We start from the raw sequence: 14,024 nt of genomic DNA, 5'->3' as shown, positions 1-14,024 counted from the left end.
TTTTGAACCCCATCTGAGACAGTTCCTCTTCCTAAAAGGCAAAATTACAACAGAACTATAAACCAGTAATTTCTCCCTATATTAGCATAAAGCTTAAAAGCAAAAGTTGGAGATGCAGCAGCAGATGCATATTTGTCAAGAGAACAATTATTTCCCACTAGGTAGATTAACTGGTGCAGGAAGACCCAAACCCCCACAAGTCATTACTGTTTCCACATTGTTAAGATTAGACAATAAGCATGGTTGTGTTTGTAATCCAGATAGCTTGAAGCAAAGCAACAAGCAGCATCACAGAAGAGTCTGAAAAAGCCTCTTAGTGTCAATGCTGGTATAGAGGGAGACTAGGAAAGACTTCTGAGAGGGAGAGGAAAGAAGCAGCATATGTCAGCATTGGCAATGGTATGAACCGAGGTGAGTTTTCACACCTGTAGCTCTGAAGCCTGGCACAAAGGAGGAGGAAGCTGATTTGGAGATGTTGTTCTTCCAACACAGTCATCTTGGGACATAGAGAGGCAGATACTGAAGAAGTCAACTGTCTTTTATTCTATGTAAGGACAGGATGCAGGCAGCATACCGGAGGTCGCTTGTCCTCAGATCACTGCCCATGCAAAGTCTGTGAGCACTTCTGCTAATTAAGTCTTAAGGAGGCCCACACATCCCTGCAGGTATCCCCTAAAAAGGGTGCAAGTAAAGAGCAGGTCTTGGGGACAACGCTCTGAGCTATGAAGCACTCACAGGGGTGAGCATCCACCTGGTGATGGGTGAACACAGATTTTGAACAGCTTCTAGAAGGACTGTTCCCTGAAAGGGGAGAAAGAAAACTCTTAAATTACAGCAATAAAAGTTTGTATTGGCCTCAGAGAACTGCCCCTGAGACAAGAACAAGAAGTAAACTCCAATGCAGGTTGAACATCACACCCTGATGAGATTGCTGTGGGGTAACTACATGCAGACAGGCTGCTTCTGTTGGTATGATGTAACCTCTAGGATGAAATTATGGTTTTGGCATATGGGTGGACTCAGGAAGATGCTGGGGCTCAAGTTCAGGTTTGAGTTTCCCCAAGACAAAGACACCAACAAAGTGCAGGATAGGTGGTGGATGAGGCATCATTGCTTTTACCTCCATAAAAGTGCCAGTGTGAAATCAGTACTGCAGGAAGCAGACCTGGAAGGATGCAAACCCTGGGCAGCCTCAAGGCACTCTGCAAACCTCCACTAACAACGCCTTCCAACACCACTGTGAGGCAACTATACACATTAACTCCCATTTCCACACCTCTAGTTGCCAAGAGAAACGCTTTCCATAATGATGCAGGTTGAGATGTACACAGCTGCTTGATTTTTACTTGCTCTTTTAGCATTAAAGCAAGCAGAATACAGGTGCTGAGATTTCCTCGCGCACAACAAAGCAGGCTGAAAATCTGTGACTAAATACCAGGGATTTGCAATCCAGCTTTGAACTGTGCAACAAGGAGCCACTGGTGACAATTGTGCGCTATTTTTAGCTGGGCAGTGTGAACGCTGAATCCCTGAGGAACAGGGACAGGAGCAAAACCATCAAACCCATCAGGCTTGCTTTTCAGAGAACTCATCTGGGCCAAAGAGAGGAATTCTGTCCACTTTTCCACACATTTTCTGCACCGGGTTTTTGATTATTGGAGATGATAAACAAACAGAAACGTAGAAATCAGTGCTATAAATGGATCAGTATAAATGTGTGCAAATCTGCCTGTGCACACACATGCACATAAATATTTTAGGGTCCAGATTTGATCGAGGTGCGCTTAATTTTCCCAGTTAACCACTTTGAGGATTGATTTTGCATCTATGCAATGTGCAGCAGTGGCGAGGGAAGACACCCGCAGATTACACACCAAGCAGCTCAGAAGTGATAAGGTCTGTCCTGTCCTCATCAGTCAGGAGGGGAAAGGAGTGGGAATTTCTTGCTGCACTATTTCCAGAATGCTGGCTGTGCAATCTGACCTCACGCTTTCCATTGTAGAATTGGGCACAAGCTTGTGTCACCCTTCCTTCACTGCAGCATTAAGCCAGAGGTGTTTGGCCTTTTGGGGTTTCTTGAAAGTGGGTTGTTTAGAGAAGGGCATACACGTCCTGGTGCTCACCGTCTGCTGCAGGCAAGCCTGTGGTTTGGGAGAGTTTAAGGTGCCGTTTAGAGGAGGATCATCTGCAGCACAGTGGGTGACTTGGAGCATTACCACCCTTCTTTACTGACTGCACTGGAGGCTCAGGGAGACTCGTCTCCTCACCTGGTGCTGCAAGTCAGCCAATGCCCTCTCTTCTGTACCTTGGCAGATATTAATACCACAACCCTTACACATGTATAAAGTTCCTCTGCTGCAAAAATGCTCATTTCTGTCTATTCTGCAGAAACCATCTGGTTTAAATATCTGGTGTGTGTAAGAATAACATTTACCTACATGATCCGCAGCTAAGACGGAAATGTTTTCTGCTTGTGCTTACCACAGAGGCCCAATTGGAGAGTTAGAAGGTAAAAAAAGGGGCAGAGACAAGGTTGTGTCTCATGGCAAGGTGTAAGAGCTATTAGGGGAATGTCTCAGGGTTTTATCTCTGTAGGGATGGCCAGGACTGATACCAGATTGCTGCACCTCCACCCTGGAAAACCAGTCCTGGCATGGGACTCTGTTTCTCTTCTGCTCTACCAACATGAAGTAAGCTGGCAAGAGCTGTGGCAACATCCATTTCCAACATTCACACTGTTACTGTTAAATGAACCCAAAAGAGCAAAATTTGCAAAGTTATATTGAGGTGTTGAAATGAGGTTGAAAAAAACCTATGAGCAGGGAGCTGCAACAAGCCCACATGCCTCTTGCTCCAAGTACCAGCCTTCCGGTGGCTGAGTCTAACTCTGTTCTTCCTACAGTTCGACATGCAGAGGATAACACTGGAAGAGCTGAAACACATCCTCTACCACGCCTTCCGGGACCACTTAACGATGAAGGACATCGAGAACATCATTATCAATGAAGAGGAGAGTTTAAATGAAAACTCTGGCAACTGCCAAACAGAGTTTGAAGGTGAGAAGGAAAGTTTCTGTGTTTCTGTGCAATTCTCTTTCTGCTTCGCCTGTAAAGCTCACTCAGATCTGTGACATGCAATGGGCAAGGATGCAGGGAGTTAGCATGGAGTTACTTTAGAGTAAGTAGCAATGACACAGAGAACTCAAGAGCTGCCATTAGCCTTCTTCCGTGTGGTCTAAATAGAGCTGATCCTGTTTCAGGCAGGAGGATGAACTAGTGGGTGCCTTATGGCTCTCCTTCCTCTGATGGGATTCAGGCAGAGGGATGTGCAGCCCATGCTGAGGTGAGTATCTAAGATAGACTGAGTTTCCCTACAAAAATACACATATCTCATCCCATCATGGGAAGACTTTACTGGCACTGAGTCCTGCCTTAGCAAGCTGTGTTAGGCTCCACCAGTTTTCTGTTGTCTTCCCATAAACAGAAAGATCTTCTGCTCTGGGGTCCCAGGGAATATGCAATATTCAGGCTACATATACATGCAATATATGCAGGCTACACAGGTACACCCCAGGACAGCTCATCTCAACCCATCTGAGAGTGTCTGCAAGATCAAGGTCTAAGCAACCCTCAGAAGTAGCTAGAGAAAGGAAAATGTTTGCTTTGACTGCTGTAGCTTTACACAGCATCCTCTCAGCACTGCAACAAGACCACCAAGTAATGAGCAACTGTGATCAGGCAGAGCCTCAACTTTTACAGTGGATTTTGCACTCTGAATGGAGTCAACACTGGCAAGAACATCTGTTTTCAGCCACTTTGGAAGAAGCATTTACTTGGCCAGAGGAATTTGCGCTGCTCGAAATCATTGCTGGTTTGATCAACTAAACATACAAACCATCTCAAGTCATCCCTTCCAACACAAACCATTCTATGATTGGGTTAGAGAACTTGATGTGGAAAAAAAATGTGAAGGATTTGGCTTTATTGAACCTCAAGAAGGGAAGCCTCAGGAAGATCAGGGATGCATGTCCCATCCTTACCAGTGTTCAAGGCCAGGTTGGACGGGGCTTGGAGCAACCTGGTCTAGTAGAAAGTGTCGCTGCCCATGGCAGGGTGTTGGAACTGGGTGAGCTTTGAGGTATCTTCTGGCCCAAACCAGTCTGTGGTTCTGTGGAAAGTCTAAGGAGATACTTAACAGAGAACTTCAGGGTTTCTGCACATTGCCCTGGGACAGCTTCTGTGCTTTCCTACCCATAGCAATGCCACTTTGCATAGGCCATTTCAGGAGAAATTCTGATACTCTGAGCGATCAAACAGCCTCTGAAAGGGCACAAGGCAGAGACACTGAAGCGTTGTTCAAACAAAGGATAAACAGTGCAATTCTTAGCTTGGCTAATCAATGGGATTCAGCAGCTCTAGCCAGCACACTCACCCTCTGCTAAATACTGCAGAAAAGAGGTAGAAGAGCAGAGCTGAATGTTAAAAAGCCTGCAGGAGGGAGGCAAGAAGCATTGCTCTTCAAATCCAGCCAAGCAGCACTGGGTTTTTGTTCCTCCTGCAGAGCAGCAGGGAGGAAGAGAGGCTTTACTTACATAAATGGAGTTGTTAGTCCTCACTGACCCCCTGATTCAGTGGAGGCATGAGCCAGCTGTCACCACAGCAAGAGACATTTAGGCTTCTTTCAGCTTCACTACTTGGGTGAACTATTATTCCAGTCACAAAAGAAAAAATGGGTCCAGAAACCTAAATGTTCAGAATCTCATTCTGGAAGTCCCAGCTTCCAAAAGTACAGCAAGAACAGCTTTTCTCGTGGGATGTTGGCATTGCTGGTGCTAGGCAGAACCTAGAAGCAAAACAGACCCTTTTTTTAGATGTTAGAAATACACACACACACATACGCACAAATCCACCAGAGAATAAAGATCAACTGAACACTGCCAACAAAGATGCAAAGTTTTGCTTCAGGTCCTGGAAGAAGGGGGACAGTTCTGGTCCATGGCAGCTTTGACATGAGCATTTCTCCCAGGAAAGGCAGGCTGAGAGCAGGTTCTGTCCCTGCAGGTCTCCAGGCTGGACATGCCATTACCTGCATGACATACTTGTGCCTTGAGCGTTCCCATTTCCCAAATGCTAAGATCCCTATAGGGCTCAAAAGCAGAAATTATAGGACCTCATGGCATGTATCAATGGTACCATGGGAGAGCTGTCATGAAGGTTGAACAGCATCTCAGTCTAACTTTAAATGGCTGTATAGAACTGTCTCCATGTAAGCCAGTCACCTTTTACTCACTTCTTAATTAGTGGAGTGAAAAAGATGCTTTTCGGGTATAATTCCTCAAGCTTATTTTAGGTGCTACCTCTGGGTAAGATGAATTGCACCTTAAAGAGCACCTATTTCTTTCAATTCTAAAGGTAGCCTAAAGGGACCAGTTTAAAAGCTCACATCTAGATTTAACGTACATTTCGCATATGCCACTGAAGCACCTTTAACTGTGGGTAGGAATGAAGCCAGGATGAGCCCCGATGGTTTTCACTGAGATTTGGGAATGACTCCTAAGTGAAGAGACAGAGCAGATGATATGCTCAGTAGTACCATGCTGAGATGGGGGGATCTCCACTCACTCTCACCTCTGGGTATGTTCTTGCCATCAGAGAGAAGCCCCAAACCTTTCTCCGTCCTGTGGACAGAGATATTCCCCCCTCCTCCACAACTGGGGTTAAGCTGGCTCAGCCCAGATTTCTGTAATTCTCACAAATTTGCCATTTTGGCTTCTTGTCATAAGGTCTTTACAACTATATAATGTCACTCCTTTACCAGCATGGATGATAATACCTCGCAGCTCTCTCCCACACTCATATACACACACAAAAACACACACACTTTAACCAAAATACGATATTTATATTATGGTCAGGGACAAGGGCAGGATTTTGTTCGCTTCACTCTAAACATTAGAGTAATTTTCAAGACATCGAGTCTAGGCTTACATTACAACCTCCCCTCCTATAGATCATAGAATCATAGAATGGTTTGGGTTGGAAAGAAGCTTAAGATCATCTAGTTTTTTAGGGCAGGAGAATGAAGTTGAGAGCCAAGAAGAGTGTATGTTTTTATGAGAAGAGACGCAAGAAAAGGATGTGGGTTTGCAGCAATCTTCTACAACCAGAAATTCCTAGTACAAAAATAATCTGCCTGGCAGGTCCCTTTATCCAAACACTCCTGACATCAAGCTGGTGGCAATCAGGAGTGCCGGCTGGTTACAGTGACCCATGCTGTCTGCCATGGGTATTTCATTCCTAGCCCTGACACTCAGATTAACTGGGTGTACAAGAGCTGCTGGCACAGGTCCCCTCCCTGCTCCCCACAGACAAGCACTGGGAGCATCCACTTCTCAGCTAAAGGCTTGGGAATGAAAAACTGCCCTCTTAAAATGAAAATAACTCCTGGCAGCCAGAGAAAGCAAATATCACTCACCTTTGGCAGGGTTATGACAGAAGCCACTATAAATACACTGTAGCTGTTCATGTTAGCAAGCCTTTCTCTGCAGGTAAGAAATCTCTTCACGCTTATCCTTGACCATCTCAAACCCATCATGCACATCGTGACCAGCACGGCAGCCACAGTCACTGGACTGGTGCACGCTGAAATGGAATGGACCCTTTAACCTCATGTCCTGGTGAAGAAGTTATAGTGAAGTCGTAGTGACAGGACAAGGGACAATGGGTTAAAACTTACACAGGGGAAGTTTAGATTGGATATAAGGAAGAAGTTCTTTACTGTAAGGGTGGTGAGGCACTGGAATGGATTGCCCAGGGAGGCTGTGAATGCTCCATCCCTGGCGGTGTTCAAGGCCAGGTTGGACAGAGCCTTGGGTGGCATGGTTTAGTGTGAGGTGTCCCTGCCTATGGCAGGGGGTTGGAACTTGATCTTTCCAACCCTAACTATTCTATGATTCTGTGATTCTAAGTTATAGCGATGGTAGCTCTGCCACTAGTGACACCATGGCGACCTCCTCGCCAGCCTGTCCCTTGCATTTTGAGAAGATAAAGAACATCCCAGCCTCAATTTGCCTTTGCTTCTTGAGATCTCATTTACATGAGAGCCTGTGAGGTGCTCTCCCAGCTACGAAGGCGCCAGGACATCTCCAGAGGATCTTCAGGCTCTGACCATATTTAAGGGATCAGCTCATGTCCAAACCCCACTGTGTTCCATGGGTACTAAAAACTCCTGCTGGCAACCAAACGCAAAAGAGATCGAGCACCCAGCAGTGCCAGCTATGGAAATGAGCTGGGAAAAGCACAAAGGATCTATGAATGTGGAGAAAGGAGATGAGTGGGGGCAAAACCTCACCAGTTAGCAGGGAGGGCAAGTGGTTCTTCATATTTAAGAGGACAATTCACAAAGCAGCATGTACTTGTGTTCACAGTAAAGGAAGTCAGTAATTTCAGCTTCTTTGTCTCCCTATGGATTGCTAGAGGGCAGAGGAACTGTAATACTCATCATCTTCCTGGAGTAATTCCTACTGAGCCCCAGCCAGCAACAAGAGGGTCTCTCTGGGTTTGCAACTCCTCTACATTTCAGCACAGACCCTTCCCCTTTCCTCTGGAGTTATTTGGTAGGTTATTTGACTATTCGGTGTACCTTCAGTCAGTAAAGAACAATAATGATGATTTACCTGGATCCTGCTGCCTTAAAGCTCTATTTTTACTTGATGCTATAACAACAGCCTGAAGAAATTGTTCAAGTAGGGAACGCTTCTGCAACAAGCACTGAACATGCTTTACTCTTTCCCTTTGGAGAGTTGCCATCACAAAAACCCTTGGCCACTCTTTAACTGCTGCTCCCAGTCACCATGATCAGCACCAGAGCCCCATACTGAATGTCAGTGCTGACTGTGATGGCTTGTGTCACTGTTTCTGCTGGCTGGGAGTGATTTCAAGGTACAGAAATAATAGTAAAGAAAGAAATAACTAAAGCTGTGTTGTAACAAGCTTTTCAACATGCTGGAGCATCCCGCACAAAGCCAAGGAACCACAGTATGGATTCTGAGCGCATTATGAAAGCAAGCAAAGGAATCAAGGAATAGAGCAATGCAAGCAGAAAGCAAGTAATATAAGAGAGCTGCTGTAAGGGGGATTTCATTGTCTGCGCAGAATACAGCAAGTCCCATGGAGCGCTGGTAGTGCCCTAGGCAGCCTGACTCAAAGTGCTGCCTAACGAGGGCTTCTTGTGCCTCTGGCGCTGAGCTGATGCTGTGGGATCGCATTGGAGCTGGGATTTGAACATAGGCACTGCTAAATCCTGGCCAGAGGAGGTGGTGGGGGATGAAGCAAGTGTTCAAACCACAGCATCCAGTGCTCTCTGCGCAACGAGGTTTAAGTCTGGATCAGGAAAAAGTTTTCTTCCCATATATTCTAAGAACATTCTCCTATACTTTTCTAAACATGGGCCCTGAAGGCATATCACAATTCTGAGCTTGTTACCAGTCACCTGAAAGTCTCCCACCGTCACAAGTCCATACATGAGAAGAACACAATGGGTACACATCCCTTCTCAGGCACAAAAAAGACCATGTGTTACTGCCCATAGTGGCAGCGCATCACTATCCATCCCATATTATGAGGATGCTCTGTGATTATCTCCGAGACATCCAAGGCCTTTTCAAACAGATTAATATTCACATTACTCCCATACCACATATTGTTCTGATATTCATAGGTAGGGAGGCTAACACAGAGCTCAGAACTGCCTTTAGCAAGTCACAGCATGAATCCTTCAAATGCTAAAAATCCCAACTCTGTCTCATTTTAACTGCTGCGAATTATGCTCACCTCTTTTGGCAATTATTCTGCAAGCATTCATTTGAAAAGATTATTAATAAGTCTGAATTTGCTTAGGCAGAGAAAACAGAAAGTTTGGAAAAATGACTAACATACTGTGCATACTCATACTGTCTTTTTTAAGTATTGTTGGGGAGCAAATCTTGAATCTCTGCTCATTCCCAGTTGACCTGGATGAGACTAAGGGATTCACAGCAGACCAATGTTTCATATTGAAGAACTCTAGACAAAACTTCATAAAGAGCTTTAAAAGAAATACACAGAGAAACCAAAACACACCTAGAAGGAATTCAAGGGTTTAAAAGCCAAGTTGAGAGAGAAAGCACTTCCTGCAGGATGAGAGGGTGGTCTATTAGGGAAGTTGGTTTGGAAGTAATGAAAGGTAACATGGTTTGTTTGGAAATGTCCCAGGAGGTAGAGTTAGGAATTGGCTGGTGCAGGGGACCTCTGAGGTGTGGACTAGAGGGTTCTGCCAAGGTAATAATAGGAGCAAAGGAGGATTTCTGTGCTCAGCTGATCCTGGTGGAAAGCAAAACCATTACCTTGGCCCAAAAGCTCATCTTCCCCATGTCTTCCCTTGCAGTGCACGCCCAGAAGCAGAACAGACAGACCTGCGTACGGAAGAGCCTTATCTGCGCGTTTGCCATGGCCTTTATTATAAGCGTGATGCTGATCGCGGCCAACCAGATCCTGCGGAGCGGCATGGAGTAGCCTCTCACCATGACACTGTGAACCAAACTGACCATGCATGCGCATGCCACCGGGTGAGCTCCCCCCGAACCGACTCTCACACGGCAAAGAGACAGAGGCAGGCAGATAAAGCACCATTCGACAAGGAGCCTGAGGCCAGCAGCGTAACGTGTCTTGTGAATCAACTACATTCTTTTGGCAGGGACATAAAAGGGCTGTCTTAATGCTTTAAAGGTTTTGTTTCCTAATGCAATAAAAAAATAATATACAGGAGTCCCAACTTATTGCTTCAAAACAGCAATGGTAACTTGGAAGAGACTTACATCCAGCAGCCTGTGTGGCAGTTTTAAGGAGGCACAGCCTCATGACTTATTGCAGCAGGGCTGTCTTTTAACCTAGGGGCCGAATGACTATTCCACGTAGCTCTCCGCTGGGCCCACATTCCCAGGAAGTTGATCGTAGCATTGCCACAAGCAAGTTCTGTTTGTTTCGTTTCATGTACGCCAGCTTCACCTTGTTTTTCCCTTATGACCATGCCTTTGAGTTCATGGCATTAGAGGGGAGCTAGAGCATCCTTGTACAGTATTTTCAGAGTAAAAAGGAGAATTTGCCGGCATCATACAAAATCTCTATTTTTGCTTCATAAACGCCGCCTTTGACACAAGACTGTGGGGGAGCACGAGTCCCCTTGCCATTTTATTCCAACCGTGAATCAGGGCTTAAGAAGCATCACCCGTTTTCACACATCTCTGAGATTTGTGCAAAGTCTTCCAACCGACTCTGCAACCACCAGCACCAGTTAAAACTCCCTCTATTTGGTCCTGTCTACACATTCAGCATTTACTTTCCAGCAGTTTTGCCTTTCTTCTACATTGGTCTTCAACAACCTCACCTGAGATTAGAACCATGAGGAAAGCTCAGAAAGCTTTCCTCCCTTCTCCTCCCCTGTGCAATTTCTTTGTTTTATTCCCTATGTCCTGGTTGTACTCTGCAGTGAAACCTCCATGTCAGACACCTTCTCATGGAGAGTTTATATTCTCACCTACATGGTATTGTGTGATTTTGACCAGCTCGCTGCTCCAGTCCCTCCCAGGAGCCATCCCACCACCACCATCCCATGGACAAGTTCCAAAGCTGAAAAGCAGACCGCAGCAAGAGGAGAAGGAATCGAACCAGAGCCTACCACCATATGTTACATAGTGTGTCAGACTTTCAGATCCTGCAAGTGTTAGTTAATTTTCCTGGATGAGATTATAATGAGCAGCAAGGAGAAGATGGAGTCATGAAGACTAGAGATAACATGTCCCATGGAAAGCAGGAGGACCGGGCGAGCCTGAAGCCAGGATTACATCAGAAAGCATTTTTCCCTTTAAACTTGACACAAATCCTTGCATTTACCTTCGGATGAACTGTGCACCTGTGTGTCACCCCAGGAAAGATCTGATTTCCTTGTCCTCATGGCAGAGGTTTCCCAGCCAGTGCTTATGAAGCTGGCATGGGAAGTGCTCATGGGGCAGTCCATGGAGGCACCTGGGCATTGGAGCTGTGGTGGCTTCGTGGTGCTGGCTGCGTGAGCTCCCGAAACCCCAAGGAACAGCGAGATCTTGCTCCTGTAAACGTAGGTGACTGTTTCCTGTGTCACAAGAGGGGCAGGATGGCTCCCCAGGGGACTGCAAACCACCAGCTTCCCTCATACTACACAGCAGCCTTTGACTTACGCCTGGATCCATCCCAAAGACTCGTTTCAGGTCTTTCTTTGATTGCAAGTTCGATTGGTAACATTTAACCTGTACTTTTTACTAGTCTAATTCAACAACCTGCTTCTCATTGTTCTGTCTCCCATCACCCCCTTAAAACTCATGTCACCCCCTCTGGATTTTGCCTTCAGGTGTGTGTTTCAGTTGCCCACCTCCACATGGTTGCCATTTTCCTGGTGCCTCCCCTCATATCACCAAAGATAACATCTGTCTTTTCCAAAGCAGTTGTTTTTCCCTGCCTTTCACAAACACACACTTCCGTGTTTCCTTTCTGCTGTGACTAATGGAGGTCAACAGCAAAATATTCCACAAAATATTGTTGTATCTATCTCCCACAAGATGGAGATGATACTTACGATTGCTACAGGGCAGCAGCAGACTCCAAAACAGTGGAAAAATCATAGGCAAGCCCTGAGGGTGGGATGTGCATTGCCGAGGATTCAAGGCACAATCCCAGCACTCACTGCACTGGACTCTGCAGATAATGAGCTTTGAGAATGTTTTTAGGTTCCAGGGGCATGTGAAAAGGTGGCACAGTGGAAAAAGTCTAAATGTTACTTGCCACTGAGCAATACTTGTTTTCTCCTTGGGACTATGCTGGAGTGAACGCAGGCTGCAGATGGAGATGGAGCAGAGAGGTGGGCACAAACAAACAGCCCTACTCAGTGACAGCAGAAACACAGGGCAGAATGGTGGCTCTCCACTGAGCCCAGAAACACAGGCTAAAACATACAGACCAGGCATTTCGCCATGGTTTTATCACTCATCTGACAGCTAACACCAGGCAGACTCCCAGTTGTGAGAGCTACCTTATGGAGGAGATGAGGGTTTGCATTTCTTAGAGCTTTCTGGATGGTTCCATGATTTCTACATGCATGCTCCATCAAAACCATTGTAAATACAGTCACTTTTCAGCATAATTCTTCACCTCGAAGCTTCATTTGTAAAGCCAAATCTATAATTAATATATTGGTAAAAGCCATAGCCTGGTATCAGTAGAGTTCATTGCAAAACTCCCCACTGATTTTACTGGGTACAGGATTGGGGGGGTTGGGGTTGGGGTTTGCTTTTTCTGTAGGGAACCCAATTAATCCATTATGAATCAGTGTCATGTCTTGCCAGAGGTCTCCTTTTCCTTCCTAGAGCAGCCTTTCTCCATCTAAAGGTGTCTTGAAGAGATCCCTTCTTTAATCTGTCAGGATCTTCCGGTAGCTGGCGGCAATGCAGGATGGATCAGGCCAAGCCATTTCATCCTTTCCTCTCCCTACAACATTTCTACCAACACCTTTCTATCCTTCCTAGCCAGCAGCACTGGACCTGCGTCTCTAACCTACCTCCCTACCTCCATTTATGTAACATCCATTTATCTTCTTTTATTTCCCCTCTACACAAGAAGGCGAAAAAAGGGCTTTTTGTTGCTTTTACAGACAGTAGGTAAAAATAGAGCAGTAAAATTTGATTGGAACCTGAAGCTTAGGGGGAAGAAGGTAGAAGAATCAAAGAAATGAAAATAAAAAACCCCACATCCATCCTTTAAAAAACCCCCAAAACTATTTAAGTGCTAATTAACATACTTTAAAAAATACCCAGACTGCAGCAGTGCTAGGTAGAGCTGTCAGAATGAGCACTAAACTTCTGCTCTTGCCAGTTACATGAGAATTTAAGTGTCTTTTCAGCACTGCAATTCAGTATGAAAAGGATATTGCTATGGCAACCCTGGCTGCTCGTGACATGTGTGCCACTGTGTCGGAGCAACACGCAGCAATTCCAGACGCGCTCCCAGCTGCACTGAGGATGGACAAACAGCAGCTCAGGACAGTGTTTTAGCTCTTGGATTAGCAAATTATGAGCACTCCGAAGACTGTTGTCTTAGCCACAAAAAAGCATGTACAGTTGAACAGACGCTCAGGGAAGGCTTAGAGATGGACGTGATGACTGTAGCTTGAGGGAGGCTTTGGTTTTGTTTGGGAGCAAGTGAAATCAACACAGCGTAAGCACTGTGCTGTGCTTGTTGAGGACTCTTTTGGCATGTCCTTCATACAGGGATCAATCTCTAATGGAAAGGATCTGGGTTACAGCTTCTGTAAGGAACAGGGCTGCATCACTGATAGCTGTTGGCTTTAACCGTTGCTAACCACTGGCTTTAACTTTGAAGGCATATCCCGATTTTCTGCTGTCGGAGAAGATGACAGGGGGAACAACAGGCATGTGGCATGCTGAAATACTTTGAAGTCCACAGAGAAATGAATTCCAGCAACAGCTGCTGAAGGAACATTGCTTACCTGTCAGGTCCAAAGCTCTACCATAGGGTCAGCCATGAAGAAAACCACAGGTGAGCAGTTCCCAGGCAAGACAAGTGCATCATGGTGGTGACTGTGGCCATGACAGGCTATGCTACCCAAGGACTTCATTAAGATCTGACCCTCCTGACAAGTCCACCACTGAGAAGTGATTTCTAATAATCAGAAACAGTATCAACAGTAATATAGAGAATTAAACAGGGTGGGCAACTTGGAAAAGCTGGCTTTGTAAGGCAGAATTTGGTCCTCAGGCTGTTGGAGGACCAGGTAGGTTAAAAGAGAGTTGACAAAAAGAAAACAATTATTTTCATGGTTAACAAGTACCCACAAACATACCAGCTACTGTTAGCAGACACAGGACAAGGGTCTCCTGTAAGCGGAAGTGTGGTAGGTGGTAGGAGACCCAGCTACCTGCACCTGCTCCCAGGTAAGCTAGA

General features: G+C 45.7%; 1 protein-coding gene across 1 annotated transcript in view; it reads left to right on the top strand.

Moving 5' to 3' along the window:
- Positions 1–9,595, top strand: part of CALN1 (calneuron 1) — a 123,587-nt gene extending 113,992 nt beyond the window's left edge. Inside the window, exons 6-8 of the mRNA XM_065694926.1 lie at positions 2,903–3,056; positions 6,912–6,914; positions 9,424–9,595. Coding sequence (XP_065550998.1) covers positions 2,903–3,056; positions 6,912–6,914; positions 9,424–9,551 — 285 coding nt within the window. The 3' untranslated portion in view covers positions 9,552–9,595. The remainder of the gene's footprint in view (positions 1–2,902; positions 3,057–6,911; positions 6,915–9,423) is intronic.
- Positions 9,596–14,024: the final 4,429 nt, after the last annotated feature.

Source organism: Lathamus discolor, chromosome 14, assembly GCF_037157495.1.
Source record: "Lathamus discolor isolate bLatDis1 chromosome 14, bLatDis1.hap1, whole genome shotgun sequence".
Taxonomy (NCBI): Eukaryota; Metazoa; Chordata; class Aves; order Psittaciformes; family Psittacidae; genus Lathamus; species Lathamus discolor.
This window is presented reverse-complemented; position numbering and strand designations above follow the sequence as displayed.